Raw genomic sequence first — 24,185 nt, forward strand, 5'->3', positions numbered from 1 at the left:
TTAGCATTGGATTGGAATCCTTTTCGGCTAAGGTTGGAAAACAAACAAACAACTGTACAGTGTAGTGCATCATTTTGTTGCTCGCCAGGATTGTTTGTTCACGACACACACGTCGATATGGAATTCCCGGTGAAATGTTTTACTAAATTTAATCGATCCCTTTTATCGTTGCCGACAAGGCCAAACCTCAGAATTTCTTGCTCTCAGCTATCACGCTTGCATACCTCACATTCCAAACATTTTATTCCACGAAAGGCACTAGCAGAACTATGTTTAGTTCCCCCCGCGATGCGTCTAAAACCCCCACACCACAGTAGGCGGGAAAGTAAAACCTAAAAAATAGGAAGAACATTACACAACAACGCGTGTAAAAAAAAAAACTTTTTAGCCGAGTGGTCTTAATTGAAAATTTCAATCAATGATCAATTAAAACAAATTGTTGTCGCATAAAATTTGCATACATCTAAGCACTCGACGCACCGGGGGCCACGATACAGCTCCACCGAAAGTGTACGGCATACGGCCGCGAGCAGAAAGCACTCAGAGCTGAAAGAAAACCGCAAAAATCGCTCCGAAAGGCGTCACTACACATTAGTGGTAAAACAAAATAACAAAACAAAACAAAGCCACACTTGCCACAATTCCGAACGGTGGATCTTCGTGCACCGGGCAGGGTGGCAGGGTAGCCAGGGAGGAGTGAATTTTTCGGACTCTGCACAAAGTAGCCCTAATGGAGCCATGGAGACAGCAGAATGGCGGTTGTGGGCAGATCATCGTCTTTCGTTACCGCGCCTCAACCGTGCTCCCCGCGCCCTGCAAACCCTGCCGAAAACGATCACCACGACCGAAAAGCACTCGGCACAAAGCGAGCCGCGATCGGCAGTATCAAAGAGGCTGGCCGCCGATCAGACACAACCAAAGAGTGTGTCCGAGCCGATGGATTTCAATGTATTTTGAATAATTTTTCTCTCCCCAAAACTGCCGATTTTCCATCCGTTTGACGATTGGCACAGGGATGGGAAAACAAACAAAACGAACACGAAGCCGATACGGGGTGCCTTCCATGGCAGGGGAGCAAGCCTGTCAACGGGGAAAGGATTCTAGTCGTCACGCCGATCCACACGCACACTATTAAGCGCACGAATTAGCGAGCTTTTGACCGTTGCCTTTTCGGCTCGGGATCGGTAGGTGTCGCTCAAGCATTCCGCGCCAGTTCTTGGTCCGCGTGTCGGAAACACTTTTCGGGACGGCCTACCGTTCACAGCGCGGTGCCGGCACAAACCGACCCTTCAAAGGCCCGACGAAGCCGAAAATAATGTTTTAAGTGAAATTTTATTTCCTAATAAAAGAATAATTATGGTCGTTTCCATCGACATCGCTACAACGCTGACCGTGCCGCGGTCGGATCGGGCCAAACAACCGACGAGTGCCCGCGGGACGCTCACAAGCGACGAAACTAGTCGGAGACGGGCAGCAGAATAAAACTGGTGACGGTTTAACTGCTTTCCGACTCGGTTCTAAACGAGACGGTGTAGATGATCTAGCTCTACGATCACCGTACGAAGGAACTGGTCCGAGCCCATTAAAAGCTTTACGAGAGCGCGAGCGTAAACGGTCCGTCTGCAACACGACGCACCAACCACGGACGGATGCACCCTCTCGGAAAGGTGGTGATGCCGGAGGCGGTACGTGTTGTGACACAGTGCCGGACAGTATAATGTTGTCTAAATGATCCCAGCTGACGAAGGGAGCAGTGAATTTCAGTCAAAGCAAAGAATCAATCATTTGACGGCTCGCGGTATCTTCAGGTTTAAGAGCGCAGGAACGGCCGTGCAGGACGGGCCAAACTGTGACTATCGGATTCCGGACCTCGTCAGCGCCGGTTTGCAATGATGGAAAGAAGGCACGGTTTTTAAAACAACCATTAATCTCATCGAGCCGGCCAAGGATCTTAGCTGGACTGGCTGTTTATTTCTTTCCACTTTGGCGCTATGCTCCGGGCTTCCCATTGCACTGAAGATGATCCGTGATGTATGTGTGATTTATTGAGCACCATCAACCTTCTCCGGACTGCACGAAGCAAGCTGTACTGCAAGCAAAAACGGCGAAACACTTTAAAGCTGGCTTGAGCGATCTTTACGTTTAACGATAAAAAAAAGCATAGCTGGTACTGCTATAATGCTATAATTATAGCAAAGTTCGCCTGGACAGCAATAGCGCACGATGCAATAACGGCCATTGCGATACTTATTTCATGCTGAGAAAGACATCGGTTTTATATCTCCCTCTTCCTGGCGTAACGACCTTCCATAGGTCATGCCAGCCATTTCTGGCTTACTAGAATTAATTTTACCACGTAGCCGGATAGTCAGCCCTTGCGTTTTTGGACCGGTCCTGTCGTGTGAAGACCGGCGCCGCTACCAATACACCACCGACCGCCCCTCGGTTTTATATCTGCACCCCTTATCCAACTCTATCATATTCAATACACTTCAACTTATTAGATGCAAATCTCGTAAAATAGTTTTTTGGTACGTTTTTTTTAATTAAGTATACCTGCCTGCTTCAAATGTCATGCTATTTTTTGTGACTTTTCCCTCAACATTTCTTTCTTGCCAAACGACGGCTGCCGGGCAGCTGTTCACACCTTTCAATCCGCTCGCCCGGATTATACGGCCGCTCGCAGATAATAATGTAAACAGTCGTAAAAAAGTTTTACGATCTCAGATCGGTGTGATTGATCCACGGCCGGTTTGGTTTGATACCGTACTGTCACCCCGCCGGCTTGCTGTCTCTTCCAGTTTCCAGCGCCAATAAAATGGCTTCAAAATGATGAGCCAAATCCATTAGTGCATTGATGCGTTGGAAATAAAGCATAACGTTAAGTGGAATATCTGATGCACGATGATGTAGTACAGCAGAAAACGAAAACGAAGAATTATCCCATAAAGTCGCTCCACCTACACGGCGCGGGACGTGACACGGACACGGTGAGCTCAGGCGTAGACATTGCAAATGCTCGTTTTCAATATTTTGCACTTTAGTCACAAAGCGTTTCGATTTGGCACACCCTCTAGGCGACACATATCTGTTAGAATTAGATCAGCAAAAGCGGACCAACTCGCATGTGATCTCACACTCGCATTCTCAAGAGTTCGAGGTTTTGTACAGCTTTATATTTAGAAAACGATCATTTGCCTTGACTTAAGCTTAAATAATCAATTCTCTAATTTCCTATTATTGCTTCGCAACATGTTGGCTTAGAGGTCCCGCTCGTGTTGACCTGTTCCGCCCAAAAATGTTAAACCATTCATACCCAATCCCATTCAACTGTCCGTTCATTCATGATCACATACCCCTATGCAAAAGCCAATCTTAGCCTTCCCGACACCCAAAACCTTTCAAATACACCTTGCCCGCAGTGCATTAACAGGCCGTCACAACGGTCGCCAACGGTTGAAAGCGGACAGCGAAGCTGAGCGGATACGCGGTGACTAACCAAACGGAATCAAAGATCACAAGACACGGCATCATAACATCCGCCGGCAAGATCACTCGCTCGATCGTGCGAACGAAGGAAACGACCAAAGAGCGTATGCGAGCAAACTGGTTGCAAAAAAAAAAAATACCAAAATGACAATCTTCAATGTGATACCGTTCCGTACACTGCCCGTTCAGAACATTCTAGCAGCAGTGCGATTAATCCATGCCGGGGGCCCACCTTCGTCAGCGTCCGGATCGCCACCGTGGACGATCGGCGACGACGATTTTGACTAATTTTCACCGCCAAACTAGATACACGATTTTGGACTTAAAGGTTTAGGTGAGGGGGAGGGAGGGGGGAGTGATCCTTCAACGGTGGAATCGCACGCCCTGCAAGATCAATCGCCGGTGGTCGTCCGTTTGATGGAGAGCTCCCGGATTTGTATCCTTTGCTTTTGCTTCGTTCTGATTCACTGTTGCGTCTGTGAGTGTGTTTTCTCTGTGGGCAGTTGTTGTTTTGTTCGAGGGCAATTGAGCTCAAAACAGGAAGGGGTGAATAAATTTTGGCGATATCGGGATGGTACACGATTCAATACTTCCGAAACCTAGATGCCGGTATCTTTCTGATCCGCTTGTCACGTGTAAATCTGCTGACGATGCGTTGAATGAAATATGAATGAACTGATATTTTCTGTATCGCGTTCGTGTACACATAATCGTACACTTGTGCACATTACGAGTATAAAAACTAGTCTACCATCAACTCAAAAAAGTGCACATTGGAACTCATGATTTCTAAAAAATTAATCATAATTCTTTCCATTTTTGTATTTCTTTTTACAGTGCATATTATGTTTGGGCTTATTTGAAAATAGTCAATTATATAATTTCACTGTCTATTTTCACTCGCAAAATGTATAAATCAACCGAGTATGCCCGGGATAAGGCAATTTGCAAGGAGGAAATGTGCCTTGTAAAATTTGTAAAAACTCAACACTATGTTGATAACACAGCAAATGCCGTCATATTGGAGTAAATAAATAAATAAAATCCTATGCATAAACATGTAAAAAAGCATGAAAATAAGTCCTAATTCACCAGAATTAACGTTCTCTTTATAGACATCGATGAGAGCATTATTAAGCGTTTCAAAGTCGAATATGTGGAACTATAAACCTTGGTCTGGTAGACTAATCAACGCAGTCTTTTATCAATTAGCAACAAAGTAGATCCTCTTGCCACCCGGTTCGAATAGTTATTATTGGTATCGCTGATTATGATCTCGCCCCGGTACGCCGTCTAGTTATGACAGGCCACCACCACCAGCACCCGGGTCCGGTACGATCGGTCCCGGGGTTTCCTTACTACCGATTTGATTACCCGCCCCTAATTGGTGCCATTAAATTTAATGATTTACGTGCCACAGAAGCGTAGTTGTAGCGTGTTTACTTAGAAATAGGTGCCACTTTTATCGGTTACTCTATTTCTTGCTTCAAATCGCTACTTGTACGGCTTTCAGTGCACTCTTTCGGAATCCTGCCACGTTAGTACGAACTGTTTGGCAAATGCACGGTGGGGTAGGTTTAGGCGAAGCATCTACCATTATCGTAAATAAGGTGTACAAATAATTCCACATCGTGGCCATGTCGAGCGCTAGCCATTATAGAACAAATCAATTTGCTTACCTTAGATCTTATTGACACGCAGTCACGGTGGTTACTGTTGTCTGCCGAAGGACAGCTCCACTCTTCTCAAGGCTTAACTTAACTGCGTACTTTAACGTGCTTTCATTGACGCAGGCGATTATACAATAAGTAGGAAAAATGGTTTTCACTGGTACAACTGCAGTAAATTTCACTTGCTAGGTGGATCTCTCTAAGTAGGAACGTATTTTCGTATCGTTTTCAATCACTTTTCCCTTTGCCACTAGTAGTATATTTGCACGATTTCGTTAACTAATTTCTCGCACAACTATATCACCACGTACAATGTTTCACTTTCCTTAAAACGTATGCTGTGTTTGTTACGTGACGTAAAAATATGAATTGTAAGGATTGCTAATTATTCACCTCTTACCGTGTTTATTGTAATACTACGCGCATGTTCAAAACCATTCCAAAACACACGACATCAAGCAGTACTTTTTTCCGAAACTGCCACTACGCAAGGCCACAGTCGGAAGTTTGTTGGACTACTTCAATTCTCTTCAACCCCGCACGAATACGTGTAACGACGCTGGAAATTCTGATTCCGCAGTAGCAGCTTCCGGAACGCCAATCACTAATCACTGACTATCGCGATGAGAAACCAAGATTACTCGCTTATCAATACAAGATAATGCTGATACATGTTCCAAAATACGCGCTCCGACAAAACACTTCCGTTCAAAACAAGCGACGAACGCAAACTGGTCGCCATCTGGAGAAGCGACCGATTATTCGATTATTCGTGGAACAGCCACGCCTTGCCTGAAGCGGAGCACTAAAATGGCGGATCGCTGGAGAGTAGGCGTGGCTACATGCTGGGAAATTTTCGAATGAATCAAAGCTGTTGTTTCAGCTACAATTTCAAGAAATGTGAACAGCAAACTTAATTAAGAGCATTTTTTACGCACCACTACTTCGATTTCCTCAACATTTATCTTCATTGCTTGTTCCTTAAAATGTGTGATTTTTAGTTTACTTTTTATTCTAATTGCTGGCATAAAGAAAGAGGAAAATCATTACTTGTTTGACATAATTTATTGATTTTTGCTAATTCACACTTTATGTTAGTATTTTATGTGTTATGATATTTATTTTCAACCATTGACTTTTCACTTCTTCACCATAGGAACCGGATCGGTAGATTTAGGATTCTGGTAAAACAACATCGACTAAAAACTTTCACATTTCCATCGCAACCACAACCTCTGTTCACTATCAGCTTTTTTACATTGAGAGTGTGTCATTACAAACAATTAGTTTGTGTACAACCTTCTTTAACTTTCTTCCTTTTCTTTATCAGCGTACATTAGAGTTGCGTCATACATATTTCTTATCAAACCACTCTGTTTTCTGCTTGGTGTCGTATATACCAACCCTGGTGTTGGAGAAAACCCACTTCTAGGGCTGTTTTTTTTCTTTACGCTTAAATTTGGCTGTGTACCAGCTCATTGTAAAACTAATTACTGGCTTGAATATCGGTTTTGGAATGTGTTTTATCGCACAAAATATAAGTTGCTTTGTGTTACAAATCTTATCTGCATGTAAGAAAAAAAAGTCGAATATTAGTGACTCTCTTCAGCTTCCAACAGTGGATAGTAAAATTAATATCAAACCATCAAATACTAAGCCTTCTACACCGGATGCTGTCCGGTAGGTCACACAATCCCATACCGATGCGACGCAACCGGGCATGCTAAATGCACGCGACGCCCATCCAAACGGAGGCGCCATCCAGAAGCGTCCCACTATCAGCCCCTTTCTGATCGATCCCAAAAGTCAGATTGCAGACAATAGACACATAAAACTGTCACATAAAATCCCAACTGGGCCGTGGCGCCTTGAAACCGAACGAAGGGCCATCCACCTGAGCATCAGCGAATGAATTGGTCTGGCTCCGTATGGTGCATCGTGCTGGAATGCGTGCGTTGCGTAACCATCGTCAACCTTCATTGACCATTTTTTGGGCGATTCTGGACCGTTCGGTTAAGGCGCCACCAATTTCACAGCAGTCCCTTCCGAAATTGTGCATCCCACATGCATCGGGGTTTTTGTTTTTTGCTTTCGGTTCTTTACCATTCTTTCAAAGGTGCGAGACGATACTGCCTTGTTTCGTGCTCTTCTTTCTCGTGGCAAGTTTGGTGATCGATGCTGGCGGTTGTCCATTTTTTTATTCGATCCCTTCATGCACAACCCACAAGCATAACGCCACGTTGACGCTGAACCAGCGTGAAATTAGACCCCGGAACTGTGGTGTCGACCCATAATGCTTCTACATAATAGAAATATTTTCTTTTTAGTGAATGAAATCATACCAATTACACGATAACAATAATTCCACAGCAAGCAATTTTCTCCAAGAAATAAACAACTAAATGATAACTTAAAAAGAAACTAAATCTGAAAGCTACTATGAGTTGAACAACAGGATGAGGAATGATTTCATATTTCCAAAACAAAAATTACATCCCATTTGTGGACGAACTACATTTAAAAATAATATCCAACCATGGTTCTTGAATAAAAATGTTTCCGTAGCTGTATCCTCAACTCGTATACTTTTCTCTTAAAGTTTTTTGAGGTATGTATCACAAATATGGCTTTGTTAATGAACCATTCCACCTTCCCCTGTTTATGTAGGCTGATCTTCTCTCGTACCGTATTTATACACCTTAAAGCATTTTAATGTTGCCCTAATGTATCCAGCGTGTTTATTCGATGGCACACTGTCGCTATTGATGCCACACTGCACCGGAGCATGATTTATTAAGCCAACGGCTCAAATCACGCTAATCTAATCCTTCGCGGTAAATACAGTTTTACCCGAGCCTGATACGAAGGTAGGTGGAAACAAAACCACCACCCGAGTCAATACTTTCCAAACCTACGAATTCCGCACCGACCGGCTCCTGGCGTTCCAGTACCACCACCCCATTGCCACCATTTGCCACGATCGGATCGAACGGATCAGTTTTGCGGTGATCAACCCTCCCCACCCTCACGGTGCATTTCATGCGGCTTCAGCCTTCCGCTGCACTTTCGCATCGGTAGCAGCTTTATTAACAGCGTGGTTTTTATTGCGCACCAGGTATCGGGACCAATTAAATTTTGGTTTTATTTCCAGATAGCCATGCACCCCTCCCCTCCCACCGCATTTTGTGTGCCGCAGTGGTACGAGCATCGAAAACTGGGCCCCGAAATGCCATCAGCTTATGGTCGCGCAGCTTATGATGGCCTCCTACACAACTTATCATGACGTTACCCATTTCTTCGATAAGTTGCCATAAAATGGACTTACCCGCACGAGGACGGAGGAAGAAAAACCACACTCCCACCGATTCGGGTGCGATTCATTTGATTTAATTTTCGATTCTTTCGCGTACATCGAAACATTTCTCAGCACTCTTGTGGGTTTAACATTACGCACAGAATGAACAATGCAGTGCCCGCCGGCCAGCAAGGCAATGTGCGATATTTTATTTTACGAACTGATTCGCTAGATTTCAAATATCTGCCTCCCCTTAACCTCACCATTGTGCCGTGGTAGACTGAGGAAATCGTTAAGTAAGTAGTGCATCAGTGGAAAAATGTTCAATTGTTCCATGCGGCCCATAATGCCGCTGGTTTTTGTGGGTTTTTTTGCTGTTAAGCAGTCCGCACCCTCAGCCTGTTGGCGGCGGGCATTCCAATGGGCAGCATTAAAGCGTACCACTCAGCATCAACCGAACGCAGCAGGAAAAGAAAGGCTTTCTATTTTTGAAATTTTACGACTAAGAAATGGTCGTAAAATAGGCCTCCCTCAGATATTCGAACGCTTATACCAGCCCACCGCAAGAAGGGTGCACTCGGCGGGCTTACGGTATTACGGTTTGAGTTCGGCGGTTGGCTAAAATGGAGATGATTACACCATTGTTGTCCCTGCAGCCCTACTACCGGGAAGATGTTGGCCTGGTAGAACGTAAGGCCGTGAGGTACCACCCGGTTGCCAAACCATACCGCATATCCTCAAAGCCTAATGGTGTAATAAAATGGGGTCTTATCATGCACGGTGGCATTAAACGGAAAAGAGGGAAAGTAATGAGATGGAAAACATTTCCCTTTTTGCTCTTCTCGGCATTCGGATGGGTGAGCGTAGGAAAATAAAGGAACAATGGTGGAAAGAGAGTTTGTTTTTTGTACCAGTGTTTTCTAATCATAAGTTTTCTGTAATGCAAACCAATAACAATCATTTATGGTAAATTTTAATTTCAACTTCATGTTATTTCTAGACTTCATTTGTTGTGAAATGTTGTTTATTCCGTATGTAATATGTTTTTTTTTTTACATTTACGATATTATTCCTGCTCACTTTAAACAGTAAATCATCTTTGTCATGGCGGTCTGTTGGTGATTCGTACATGTTTACATGCTGTGTAGGCATTTGAACATGGAATCTAGCAGGCGTGATACGTTTATCTTCACCTGTAATGAAAATGTAATTAAAAGAGATCGTTTTTTTTGTTTTCATTCCCTGCCACACTCATTACTGCTAAGCACATGTCAATTAAAATCATACTCATTGCACGCTTTGCAATAATTGTTGCATGGCGTCGCTTACCGGCGATGCATGATATCTTATCCGGCGCATGGGCAATGAGTCACTCGTCCATCAGTTCTACAATACAGAACAACTTTATTAAGGTGTCGAATTAAACATTCGAATGTGAAAGCTTTGCCTCAAATGCATTGCCTCATCCTCGGGGTGGAACCGAGCTGGAACTGCAAAAGGCAAAATAAAACCAAAACACTCACACTGAAGCGTGCCGTGGCAAGGGCTCGGAAGACTCGCCGGTAATCGAGCAGCAACGGGGAAAAAGGACGCTCGACACGAGGGCTAGAGAATTTTCGGCGATGGCGGGCGTTTGCTCCTGCCCGGTAGGGCTGTTACTTTCGACCACCATCAGTGTACCGCCGAGCAACACCGAAGCGCTATCGGGTTCTATTAATATTTATGTACCTTCGGCTACGCGAGCTTTATTGCTTTATTTTACCATAAATATTAATTGAAACGTTTAAACGACCATAAACTCGTACTGGTTGGGCTGCACTCGAGACCGATCGCAGAGTGGAATTTGTTATGCTGAGTGTGTTCGTGTGTATGCTCGTTAATTAGGGACAGCTATTGCTGATCATCATCAACTTCAATCGCTATAAACGAGCGCTAGTCTATTCGGCCTTTATACCCCATAGCCATTTATAGCGTACTTCTCTGTAGTAAAGCAGTAATCGATCAATCAAATCGAATCCAATTCTAACACATTTCTGCTTTGTGAAACATCGGAAGTTCGAGGACTTATGCATGTTGTTGGTTTTTTTTTTTTGTTTTATCAGTATAAGAAATGAAAAATTAAGATAAGTGAACCGTAATGATATGCCGAAAAAATCACTGGCTTGTGTGGTTTTCCTCGCTTGTTCATGTTGTTATTTTTTTATTATAGAATCCCGGTTGAAAAACATTGCCTTTTAACATTGCATACGCTGAACTGTTTACAATACCCGCATTATAAATTAACTCGCTGTCCAGTTCCATCCTGAAGATCGTAGTTCATTTTACAAATTTTTACTAAGCTTATCTATGTTTTCTTGTTTTTTTTTATGTTTTCTGGTGTTCTTTTTCATAAACGCAAAGACTTGAACCCTTTATTAAAGTGAATATTAGAAGAAAAGAAGGAAAAGAACAAAACCAAAGCAAAGCAATTATTCACCACACGAACGACATTCTGGCGCCTCTGGTGAGCTGCCCCGCCCGTTATAAACCGACTGAGAATGCTGCGTATGCCGCAATACGAAAGTGCATCCCTAGCGCCTCGATCGCGATCGCAGCATCCCGATTCGCGAAAAATCTGCGCGCTTCACCCACCGTGCGGGCTTTCGGCAGACTTGCCATGGCTACACTCTACGCGGGCAGGTAGAGCGTTCTGGTAAAAGCCATTCTATGTTGTAGTCTGAAAGCATGTCGCGACGCATCGATTCCGCCCAACACGCACGTACAGACGTGCCCCCGGTTCGTCAGGGTCCCCCAAACCTAACCAAGCCGCATCGTGCCGGCTCGGTCCACGAGGGTGCAACAGCACGAAAGGAGAAAAATCGTTACCGCTCTCGCCGCCTTTCTCATAATTTCCGATGCATCATTTCTGCTCCCGGTCCGACCTTATTACCCTTCCCTCTCCAGCACACCCCCACAATCTTGGCGTCATGGTGGCCGTCATGGCGACCATTATCTGATTAATTTCCCGCTCCTTATATAAACGTAAATCAAGTAAACCTCCGAAGTACCCGTAGCGCCCCGTTGGAATGTGCCACCACCCTGCCAACACTCAACATCAACCGACCCTTCCGCATGTCCTTTTGCGCGGACGCTTCGAGCTGTATCCTCCGGAACGAACGTAGAAAGCGGCAAATATCGTTACCGATTCTTATCCTACACCTCGCGCATGGACAGCGCCGGCACGTCCCGGCCCCGAAGATGCCCCGGAGTTATCAATCGGTGTCCCGAACGCGACCCCGGGGCTAATGCAAACGCGTCGCAAGTTCGCATTAATCGCCAACAAACACCGTACCACGATGGTTCTCCGTTCGATGCGACATGCTCCACCAAGCCGGTGTTGGTTTTGGTTTTGTTTTATATCGAACATTCGTTTTCTTTCAGCGGCCGGGGCTTTGATGTTGGACTGATGCTGTGGGCAATCGCTTTCGTAATACCGATACATCCGCATGCACACAAGACAACGTAACCCGCGCAATGTTTGCGTAGAAAGTGCATTTGAGATCAGTTTTATGTGGCGCCAAGCAAAACACCAAAATAGCCAAACAAATGAACATTGTTCCAAGCGGCGATTTGAAACAGTACGCAACGTTAACCATAAGAAAATCGAGATCTCTTCTATTAAAAATTGCTTTTTTTCACTTTTAGAACTGCACGCATCTGGTGTGAGCTTAGACACTATTCTCCGAGGGATGACTCATTCCGCTTGATAGAAACTGCCCGCCATTGTGTAGATCCTAAACAAAGGAACCATCCTCGTTTGTGCTCTTTTGATCGGCTTAAGCCTCCCAGACACCGGTCAATCTACAAAATGATCTTATAACGTTCACCGAAAAGAATCTAGCTTGCGTGTGCCGTCCACATAAGCATCGCCGTGCCAGAGACGCAGCATTAGTTAAATGGAACCAAGATAAAGTAGCACCATGGGAGATACGTGAGCGACAATTGGTTCAGTGCTTTCGGTGTCTATGGCCAGTTCAGACCCAGTCACGGGCTTTCTAGCATTTCTCGATTGTCGTTTAGACTAGCATTCTTTTAACGTACGAATGGTGCAAAGAATGAGTCACTCCTGCATATTGATGCAACGCCCTGTTTCGAATCTTTTAAGTACATTTGTTTTTTTTTTTATTACGAATGTTGCTCCCAGCCAATTGCCCGCCACTGTACATTTATCTTAGCTTCGAAAACATATTTGGTAACTTTGGTGTTTACATACTAGCTCTTATCTATTCTATCGCTTAAACTATTGCATTGGTACCAACAAACACATGGGAAGCCATCTATTGTTCCTACTGATCGATTTGATGATCGACGATCGATCGCAGGTTAATTACCAGAACGCTCCGCCACCGCAGTGCTGGTGATGACGCTGGTAATTTCTCCATTCGCTCCCCGATTCCCATCCATCGAAGGTACACTGTAGTTAGGCAAAGCGTTAGCATCATACTGAAGCGATCGGTGCCCGTGAGTACTTACGATAGTGGTATGTGGCGTGTAAGATTGTTAGGAACGGGTGCAAGATGAGGTGACGAATTTCCCCCACCACCCGGTGCACCTGGTGAACTGTCCACGAACCGTGGGTCGTGGCCGGGTGAATTGTGGAGCTCCATCGGCTGTGACGTCGATAGGTGCGACTGGCTGGCGTTCAGCAGCTTTGGTTCGGAGATCGAATGATACTGGGACGGTATCATCGATGGTAGCAGTTTCCCTACAGCAGGAAATATGTGTTAACATCGCAACCGCTTCCCGCCGTGCCTGGCGCACTTGCTCACCTGTATTAAGACCGTTCATAGGCTGTATCTGCTGACTAGATTTTGGTTTACGCTTGCGCGTTTGGATGCCGTCCTTCTTCATCGTAAGCGGACGGTTTACACTGTGCAGTTTATAGTACAAACCGCACGCATTGCACACCGGATCGCCCTGATTGTTCCGACGCCATAATGTTGTCGTCGTGGTCTGACAGTTTGCGCACGTTACACCGGAACGGCGGTTACCCTGAGCTGGAGGAGTTTTCTGGTGAGAAAAAAGAAACGATTCCTGTATACCTTGGTCTTCCGCTTTCCAGCTGCTTGGCCGGCTTCGCTTACCACTGCTTGTTTGGCTTTCTGCGATCGATTTGGTGGACGATTTGTGCCCGGATTCTGTCTCGTGTACAGTGCACACGCATTGCACAGCGTATGGCCGACGATGTCTCGCCGCCAGAGTGGTGTATCGGAGCTGCCACAGTTCACACACTCACGGTGTTCCGGTGGAGCGGCCAGCTGTGGATCGTATGCTTCATTCAGCGAGCTAATCTGCCAACTGTGCTGCCCGTTTGTCGCATACTCCCCAACATTTCCGCCCGCATTATCCATCACGATTGTGCCTGTAAAGTTCTGAAAAAAACCAATGTCACCAACGTCAGTTACTCGTTAACGGAGATGTCTCCAGAAAACTAAAATCTTGAATCTCCACATTATTCCACTAACTGTGTTTTGATTCCTTAGAAATGTATAAAAGTATACATTGGATCTTCACCAAATGATCCTTTGATTCTACTATTTCTTTATCAGCACAAAAACCTCAAGGGGTCTAAGGCTCGCCACTTCTGGCTTTCTTTTACTTCATTTACCCTGGAATAACTGGATAGTCAGATAGATAGTCCTGCGTACGAGGGATTTCGTCTGGATGGGATTTTAGACCAGTTTAGACCGGATTTAGACCGGATTCAGGTAAGACTGGCACCGCTAACTAAACTTCACTGGGCCGCACCAAAATTCGACTACTCTTCCTAATTTAGGGGCAAGCAGTTTAATGAGTGCCTTTGTATATTGCCTAGGAATCTCTGCACCTTGCCATATTGTTTTTTTTATTTCATTAGAACGACAAGGCCGTATCGACTTATTTATACCACGTAGCCGGATGATAAGTCATTGCTACGGGAGTTTGATCCGGATAGGATTTTGCCTCGGTCCTGTCGTATGAAGACAGGCGCCTATATGCCACCGGACCACGTCTCCATATTAGTATTACATCCTAAAAAACACTTACAGTATTGTAGTCAACTCCTGTACCATTCCAATAGCCAGGGTAAATCTGTTGAGCACCGGGTGAACTGCTGCTATGTCCGGTAGCATTTTCGTACATGTTCTGCGAGTTCGGAATAGGCGCAGGGTAGTGGATCTGCTTGGTAATGATTGACGATGAGGTAAGCGTCGGGTCTCCTTTGTACAGAACCGGATTCGGGCTCGGCGAATGGTAGTAGATAGTTTCCTTCTGCGGCAGGAACGTGGTATAGTTTCCGGTCGTGTAGCCATCGGACGCAATGTAATAGTTCTGTGGTGACGCGAGGGTATGCACTGGTTCCAGGTTGGTGTAGTGCGTTTTAGCATCGACGGTACCTTCGGCAACCTGTTGCACCTCACCACCCGGACCAGATCCTTCGTGAGTCTCGTACACCTGTATCGTTTGATGGTGCGATTGCGCTTGCACCTGAATCGTTGTGCCGGACTGGGATGCCACCGCAACGCTTGACGGATGTTGAGGAACCTAAAAAGAGACATTGCGACCCCCGGTAAGAATGGATTAACGGACAGGTTTAATTTGCAATTTGTTCACGATCCCATACCGCTTCTAGCGTCTGCTGTACCTGTGCCGACTGTGGGTGTACGTGGTGGTGAGTTTGATGTCCCGGCGGAACCATACTATGTCCGTGATGCGCATGATGATGGTGGTGATGCTGCGGATGCGGATGATGCGATACGTGCGGATGTCCCGAGCCCGAGTGCAGCGTCGATGGGAGCGACAATCCACCGGGTGGCTGCTGATAGATGTATCGCGGATGCGGATGATACTTGACGTCCTCGTAGCGGTTCACGTATCGCACCGGTTCCTCGCCTTCGTTCTTGTACTCCACAAAGATGGTCTGCGTTTGGACGGGTATAATAGTGGTTTCTGGTGGGTTGTTTGCTGCCGCTGCAGCGGCGAGTGCCACCTCCTTGTCGATCATTTCCCGCTTTACGATCTGCACGCTTGGGACCGAGGCGGTAGATGCGGCACTGACCACTACGCCCTGTTCCTGACTAGTGGCGTGGCCGGTTTCATAGCTGTACGTATGCTGCTCTACACCGCCAGCCGCTTGAACCGATTGATGATACTCCACTGTATCGTAATCCGACGACTCGTTCGGTGGTTCCTGTCCTTCCGCAATCTCCCTGCAATACAAAAAAAAAAACGATGGATCGATGGATTATGCACGTCCCGATCTAATCGCCTACTGTCGGTTGCACACAGCTGTTTTTGACACTCACCTTATTTGACCCGTGGTAGTGATCATTCGCTGTTTATGCTGGTTGATGATTACCGCCGTCTGTTGACCGGGCGAGCTTCGCTCCGCAACCGCATGCAGCTCCGAGTTCACGATCATTTCGCCCACCGGTACGTCGGACAGGGTGTGTGACGCTTGCGAAACGCTCACCGGCTGATGAGAAACTGTTTGATGCACGCTGGAAGTCACCTCCGAACTAGGCGCCTGCTCCTGATCCTTGGGCTCGTTAGACGTTTCCATCTGCAATGGCAACCAGCGGCACAATTGAAACCAACTCAACCACACAAATACCATCGAGTGAGCAAAGCGGTGAGTCACACCGAGTCATCCCAAACGCCACAACCTTTAGTACAAAAATGGGCCCGCCGTTGCAACTGCCGAACACGTCACGGCCGTCCAATATCGCAGGGTGACTAGCGCGCCTTGAAATGGCTTGAAAAGCTTGACGTAAAACGTGGGGATTCCGTTAAGCAATCACTGCCAAAGCAAACACCTAACGATGGGTTTGTCGCGCGGAACGTCAAATCGCGAGACATACGCACCTAAACCTTCAGCCCGTGCCCGGCAAACTCATACTACTTCCGCCCAAACAAGCCCGTTTCCGGTTGGTACCGAACCCGTGGCGGGGGGCTTGCGGGGGACAGGAAGTAGATGGTGGGGTTGTGCAGGAAGCTTTGGTTCCGCTACGTGACATCAATGACCGCATCATCAGATTCGGCGAGACAGGAAGAAATCTCCCAGAATAAACACAGAAACCAATGAACCGACCCAAATACTGTGACCCGCAAGCACACGGGTGTGCTATGACATGCGTGTAGCGTTATGTAAAGCAAGTGTTCCGTTCTCATTTACAAGGTATCGTGCTCGCGACACTTACTCAGACCGCTTCGCATGTACAAAGGTTTCGAAACAAAAAAAAGAAGTTGTTCTGAAACAGAACAAACTCTCCAACAGCTACTCACACGCTTATTCTAAATTATGTTTACCATTTAACCATTTAATGAAACAGTTTGAGCTTTTGATTTTTTATAAGCTCTAATTTTACTTGTATCCATAAACCTCAAAGGGGTTATCTGTTTTTAAGCACATAGGATGGGTGGGAAGGTGATGTAGCTGGCGTAGGTCTTCACGCGATAGGATCGAAACCAAAAACCTTACCAGCTACGGCCAAAACTATCAAGACCACTTGAAGATGAATCCAATCAACTTACAATCCTACCATATTCGTCAGCAATTTGATTTTTATTTTCTTCTAAAACACAGCTGTAAAGTAATTTTTTATCGACTCAAATTAATTACTTCCATTTGTTTATGTTACCACAATAACGTTCACCGGCTAAGCAAACGATAAACAGATTGAGTACCGTGCACAAAAGCAGCAAAGCAAGTGTTAAAACTTTTCGCATTTCAAAAAGGGTAAAACAGCATTCTCCAACTATAATTAATTCACCATTCAATATGCGTGCTTGTCACGTGCGCAACCTAATGAATCTATCTCTATTACCGAAACCCAACCCAGCAAAACACATCATGCCCTGCCTCTTTGCTCGAAGGAGATTGCCGCAATGCGATAAGAAGGTAAACAGCAAAGGTTACTTTCCATCAGTTACACATGCCGAAGGACCCGCCGGTAAGGGACACACACAGAAACGGAATGCCATTTCCCAATGAAACGAAGCAAAGAACGAACAAGAAAGAATGGGAAGAGGGGACAGTGAAGAAACGTACCGCTGTAGAGCCACGGCGTAGAGAGCCCACCATGCGTACAATGCGGCAAAAGGCACCCCCGGGGGCCATCCGAGACCTTTTTGTGGACAGTTGCCTAACGAGAGAATGGACCTAGATAAATTGAATTGAGAAATAGCTCAAAACGGAGTAAACAAAGCGGCAATCAGCACATGAGGCAACATCATCACTGCGTTCGGTGATTGTTCTTGGGGGTTCTTGAGGGCCATAACGATGTGATGTAATTAATTTGTATCGTTAAATTGTCAAAAATAAATGAGTATTATAACGCTCTTCAATTGCTTCAATTAAACGTTTTTCGGCTTGTACTCTTAACGGACATCAACCAAGTGAAATATATTGTACAAGGAACATCGTTTTAAACCTATTTTTAACAAATCGTTAAACATACCCAAATGGCGTTGGAAAAAAAAACAGCTTTCAGTTGTTTGGCGCGGCTTTTGACACCTGATTAGTGTACCTTCCGATTATCACTCTCAGCCACCAGCACTAAAGTGTCGGCCCATCTAACGCGAACTATCGATACGATGTGATACTGTATCGCACAAACTCATATCTTATCCGATCCCCGACCTACGCCGTGCACGGCCGATAACCCCGACAGGCGTACCAGTAGTTCCTGAGTGGATGCTTACACACCGATAGCATCGCGCGCCAAGTGTCTACTCCCTTCAGCTACCGGCAAAACCCAATGCCCAGCCCAAATAAGACGAAATGCGTGTAAGGTTCGAGTCAGTCGCATGGCTAAAGGCACTTGCGTTGCGAAACCGAAACCGTAGAAAATTGCCATCGAAACGGAAAGAAAAAAAAACCTAACCGGACCCCTATCCCGTAATGGTGGCCTTCGGCTACTAAGGCCCGGTATTTAGAGCCTAACCGATGCCTAAACATTGGACATATGGTATGATGATGCGTATCAATTCCCCGAAAAAGGCGGCTTAACCAACCCGTTCCTGCAAATCATGCTATTTTCGACCGAGCCTTTTTACCGTGCGGACTCGTGCAAGAAACGGCCATTCGCTTTTGATGCGCGGGAGCTCATAAATGTCAGAAGCGTTCGTAAAATTTCGTCTTATCTCCTGCCTGCACGCAGTAAAACAACAACAACAACAACAATAAACTCTTTCAAAAATGGAAAAGAAAACGAAATGATTCCCTCGATAAACAACCCGCAAGGCCCGGACGTTGCGGCTCAGCGATGGACCCGTCCAAAGCGGCGCGAACACTGGGAGTCTCCATCGGGGTGGTAATTAAACACGCCTCACGCGGTCACCTTGCTCCTGCTTTACTGCTCCATTTGCTAACACGGGAAATTACTTGCCACGGCTATATTTATGCCCCACTTGGACGGTGACCGACCGACCCGAACAACAGTTCTGATTTCATTTCCTCCGCCTTTGCTATCACACTGGGTAGGTAGTGGGGGGGGGGGGGGAGCGAACCGAGACGCTAATTAAATGGTTTCCAAAGAAAGTAATTTGGCCGCAAGCAATGATCTAGGCATTGGTTTTTTTTTTCTTGTACGTCGACTATCATCGCACCCAAAAAGAACTAACTTCCTGAAGGTAGTCGATGGACGAGCAGCGTTTTACACCATGGTTCATTGATCACGCATCGTTGCTTTAGGCCTGAACCGTTGTCAAGCTCCGATCGTTGCTTCCCTTTGGCGCCAACGCACACATATGTGGCGCCCAAAATGCTTCATCTTGTTCCGACTCCGATGCCCGATGACTCAACGCCACAGGAATGCGTGCCTCGGCGGGAGAAGGAGTTCAACAACTGTTAACAGGCCGCATCGGTTTTTACAACGCGCCGACCGAAGCGCTGGGGAAACGTGCTCGCCGTCGGCTCTTTCTAACGAAACAAAATTTAGACCATCGATCAAGCCACACATTCGGTCGTCGAAGTGTAATGTCCTGCAACGAAAACTGTCCGAGGCGTCCACAAGAATGCGCCAGCCAACGGCGGTGACATCGACCCAACCAGCGACGGACGGCACTACATTTTACATTCCCTTCGACGATCTCGGTCCGCAAGTAAGATATCACTATCAGAAAGCTATAAATATGGTACGGGAAACAACTGATCCACACCAAAAAGAAAAAAAATACACAACGAAACATCGAAACGCTTCAGCCCAATGCGGTAAGCACGTTGGAAGGATCGCGAGATCGCTTCCGATGATCACCAACCTGATGCGCTGCGCTCGTATCGTGGGCACGTAGCGATAAGCTTAAATGAGCTCTAAAAATCTTACCCTAAAGTGTCACCCGTACGTGCATACATCGAGCGATCCAAATTTTGAAGATCCTAAATGGTTTTACTCTGATGTAGTTCGGAACCAGCCGGCCACGAAGGAAATTCATGTTATCTAACCAATTTTACATAGGTTTTTATGCGTGACGTGACGCTGGGTCCTGGGGTTCTAAGCGTGTAATTCTGACCAATCGGTTTCGGTTAATCTTGAAGGCGAGGGTCTGTCTGTGCTAAAGATCGCAGTGAAAGGTAAACGACAGACAGCGGCGCTACTCTTGCAAGCAGATGCAACGCTCCGTACTATGCGTTGGTTAGTGGCAGGTGTTTCGAACAAAACGGGATGAGTTTTAAAGTAATATGAAGTACCAAGAATACTCCAAACACTTCACGCAATTTCAGCACTTTCGGAAAATTCCGCAAAAAAGCTCTGGTGGGATAATGCATATAAACTGGCGCCATTTTCTTATTTCAGGCCGATCTGTTTAATCATACAAAAATAAAAAATGGCTACATAGATAATATGATGGCAAATTGTTTTCAGAATATTTGTTCGTATTTGAATTCGATACGTAGAATACATAAAAAATAGTTTGTTTTAGTATATGCGTTAATGTCCACAGAGCAGGCAGTCTTATGCTTATGGAAAAGATTGTAAAGACCAAATCAATTTTAGTAATTATCTCACCTTGGTATGACTATTCGAGCAGTACGTAAAATTTATCTTCTGCATACGCATAACGCATTCATACTTGTGGTAGCTCCGAAGATCCAGAAGAAATGAAAATGATTTTTCATGTTTAAACTATTTTTGTCTTGAATTGCTATTCCTTACGCAGCAGTTTTCATTTCTTTTTTTAAATATTACCTAACAGCTCCAAATATGCAAACAGCATCGTATTTTCTGCTATTTAATGCTTTTTCAATGGCCTAAGAATGTACTCTAATCACTCGAAATACTTTCCGTTTTATAGTGAACGAATATTTTACATATAAATAGAGTAACTGATAATTATCACTGCTATTCTGCCAAAAAATTGTATAATTGTGCCAGAAAAATTCAAGCGTTTCTATTTGAATTATTTAATCCAATCACATGTTACTTCAACCCCCAGTTGTTCCAATCAAAACCTGGAGAACCACATTTAATGGTTTTTCAATCCCGTAAAGGGAATTTTTAGACAAAAGCCCTGAAAAACCGTTTTTTAATCATATTTTTAATGATATAAATAAAGAGAATTTACACCATCTTCTCAACATCTTGTGAATTTAATATTCCTGCGGTATCTATCAAATTTTTCACACAGATATAGTAACCATCAATCCTTTTCTATCGATGCGTGTTGCATCTTTTCACACGTTAAGCTCTATTTTCAACTTATTCAAAGCTATTATTCCCTATGTGATAATAAACACCATTAAAGCCGAGTAAGGTGATCCAACCAGAATATATCTATCTTCCTTAATTTTATTAACTGAAGCTAAACGAGATTGCGCAACTGCTGGGGATCGAATGTGTCTTCATAGTCATGACAATTACAATGGCTACCTCGAACTTCGAAGTTCGCTCTTGCTTTAAGATCCAACCCACTGCGAACAAACAGTGTATTTAACTCTTGCTGTTGTTACTTTAACAGTTTAAATTGTTATTTTTGCATGCATGAGTAAAACCATTCGAAAGCAACAAACATAACGACAGTGGTGGAAACTACTATAAACTTCTCTAATTATGGCCGTAAACACACAAGCCGCCATGCTTGCTCCAATTGCAATGACAACCGGCACGCTCGGTTCCAATAAACAAATCTCCCATTCAGTTTTACCAACAAAATAAAATCCCAACGGTACCACAGTAACGAAGCAGGCTAAGGGTAACTACATTTTTTTGGACCTTGACCATCGGTGTGGCCATAAAGCAAAACACACCTAACGTACCTACGACCAAGGACTCAGTTATCCTTTGGAAAGGATGGTAAAGAGGAAACGTGTAGGACATACATACAGGAATTGAACTGTCCTTCGGTTGGCTTGGCGAACTTATCCACTTGTTCGTGAGGCGCCACAAGTTATGGTTATTGTGGCAGCTAAGTCTCATACGGTTGAATAACTGTACGACTGCTGGTTCAATACCACCTAGGTTTGTGGAAAAAGGTATATATAGCTGATCATCCGGTAGGCAAAAGAATGGATAACCCAACCGTTAAGACATAAAAGCACAAATGAAAACTATTGTCCTGCCCGGAACCATTCATTCTTTTACGTTTTCAGTGCCCATCTCGTAAAGAATGTGATTTATGGCTGCAGCCAAAGTGCAAAGTAGATGGCGTAACGGCAGGACAAATTATGTCCAGCGAAATGGTATCCTTCCGTCGATCGTTCACATTTCTAGCTACCTTAGCAAAATTCACCATTTTAGTGTGGAGCGTTTTTGGCGTTCACTAAATTTGCACAGCACGCATGACGAGCGCGTTGACGAGTCGTAAACAAAACAAACCCTTCGCTGCATATGCGGATGTGCGTGGGTCGTTTCTTTTATCATACAAATTCCACAACACAGCCCACACTCCGGTTCGAGATTACTCATCCGGCGATAGGGCTATCGATAGGCAAACCGGGGCCACCGACGATAACCATCTATGCAGCGCTGCTCTGCCCCGTCAACCGGGCGGGTCAGCAGGGACCTCCCGCTAGCTACGGACTATCATCGGGACGGGCGTGTTGTGGGATCCTCCGATAAAAAAGTGTATTTTATCTCCATACTACTGGAGAAGCTGCTGATACTGTGTTTGCCACATTTGCGGTCGCCTATCTGTGAACCGGCAGGCGTCCAGGCGTCCACTGATTAGAGTCCTGAGCAGGGCGTCCCCGATTAGGACTCGAATCTGTGTTTGGATGCCGGCCGGCAAACTGGCCCTAACAGCGAGACCCGACACTTCTGGGGAGCGTACCTTTACAGCAACACCGGTCGTTTCATTGGGCGGTGCTGAGGCGGCAGGCTCCAACGGTATCGAAACCATCGGAGCTGCCGACGCTGTGGTCGTCGTGGCGGATGCACTTGTTACGGCCGCACTTGGTACCGGGCCAGATGGTGGACAGCTAACCGCTACGCCACCACTCTTCGTATCGGACGAAACGGCCATCTTGCACGAACGGCTACCACGTGACGGATTGTGCTATATTCGAAAGTCGTGTGCAGCTGCGTACTGCGGAACACAAACACCTCACCGAATGCAGCACCGTTCACCGGACGCGATCCTTCTAATTGTGCTTAGGCACCGACTACAACTAGCGTTTATCAGACGTTCGTACACCTACACGCGCCGATGCGTTTTTTTGGGATTTGGTTGATACGCGCACTAATAGATGGCTCTCACGCGGAACACCCGATCACACCAGAAGGAGCATCTCACTGCGACTAAGGACTCCGCGCCGCACGACATGTGGCGACTACCGCACCGCACAAATTATGTACATATTGAACGAAATTGATCGGTAAAATTGTGTATAGAAAAAAAAATCCCTATATATATATATATGTATGTATATATATCGCAACCTCATCGAACTCGACCGATCCGTTGGGGTGTTCGGAGACCGCTCCGAGTGTGTGTTGTGGTGTTATGGCCCACTGTTCGTCCCCACGTCTACCTCGACCGATTTCAATCTAGGGTGCCTGGGGATAGGCTACCTTATCTTATCAGCCCGGGGGTTGATACTGCGCTCATAACGGTAAAAATATCACACCTTCCCAACATCAAAAACACATCGCAAGACTCGCTCCACTCTTGATTGCACATAAATACACACATACACACACGCACACACCAAAGTACACGCAGCTACACAAGCTTACGCACAATAAACACAGCCAACTGCGCGATGTGTTCCTTGGTGCGTTGACGGGTTTCCTCACCATCCATCAATCAATCGAATCGTCCTCCGCCTCGCACATAGCACGCGTTCAGATGCAATCGTATATCGTACGACCGATGGACCGGGTGCGATCGCACCTAGCAGCGAACTTAACACCAAAGCTTTTCCCGCCCAAAACGACACTAACGTAGAGGGTACCCGCCGTACTCACCGCAAGTCTTAAATCGTGTCCGACATCCGGATGACCGGCCCGACAGTTTGCCCTGTGCCCGAACGGAATCCGGTGCGGGATGGCAGCGTTTGCCCAGAGATGATGTTCCGAAATGGGAGAGACCGTAGAAAACGAGGCAACAAAAAAAAACCTACACACACATAATACTGTACAAAACATGAAACAACACACACGGCTTTGAGGTAAAATCAACATTGGCCGACCTGGTGCGGTTGGTACGTCCGTCCGCGGGGCCCAGACCCAGGAAGGAAATAAGCCCTCTCGTTTGCCGGTTGCCATCGTCAT

At 45.7% G+C, this 24,185-nt stretch overlaps 1 protein-coding gene across 1 annotated transcript; it reads right to left on the reverse strand.

Moving 5' to 3' along the window:
- Positions 1-12,816: 12,816 nt before the first annotated feature.
- Positions 12,817-24,185, reverse strand: LOC128718046 (uncharacterized). The gene is given in 11 exon segments (XM_053811720.1): positions 12,817-12,907; positions 12,967-13,198; positions 13,263-13,503; positions 13,578-13,865; positions 14,521-15,018; positions 15,098-15,683; positions 15,780-16,036; positions 22,744-22,968; positions 24,040-24,118; positions 24,120-24,161; positions 24,163-24,185. Coding segments are annotated over 11 exon segments (2,562 nt in total).

Source organism: Anopheles marshallii, chromosome 2 (assembly GCF_943734725.1).
Source record: "Anopheles marshallii chromosome 2, idAnoMarsDA_429_01, whole genome shotgun sequence".
Classification (NCBI taxonomy): domain Eukaryota; kingdom Metazoa; phylum Arthropoda; class Insecta; order Diptera; family Culicidae; genus Anopheles; species Anopheles marshallii.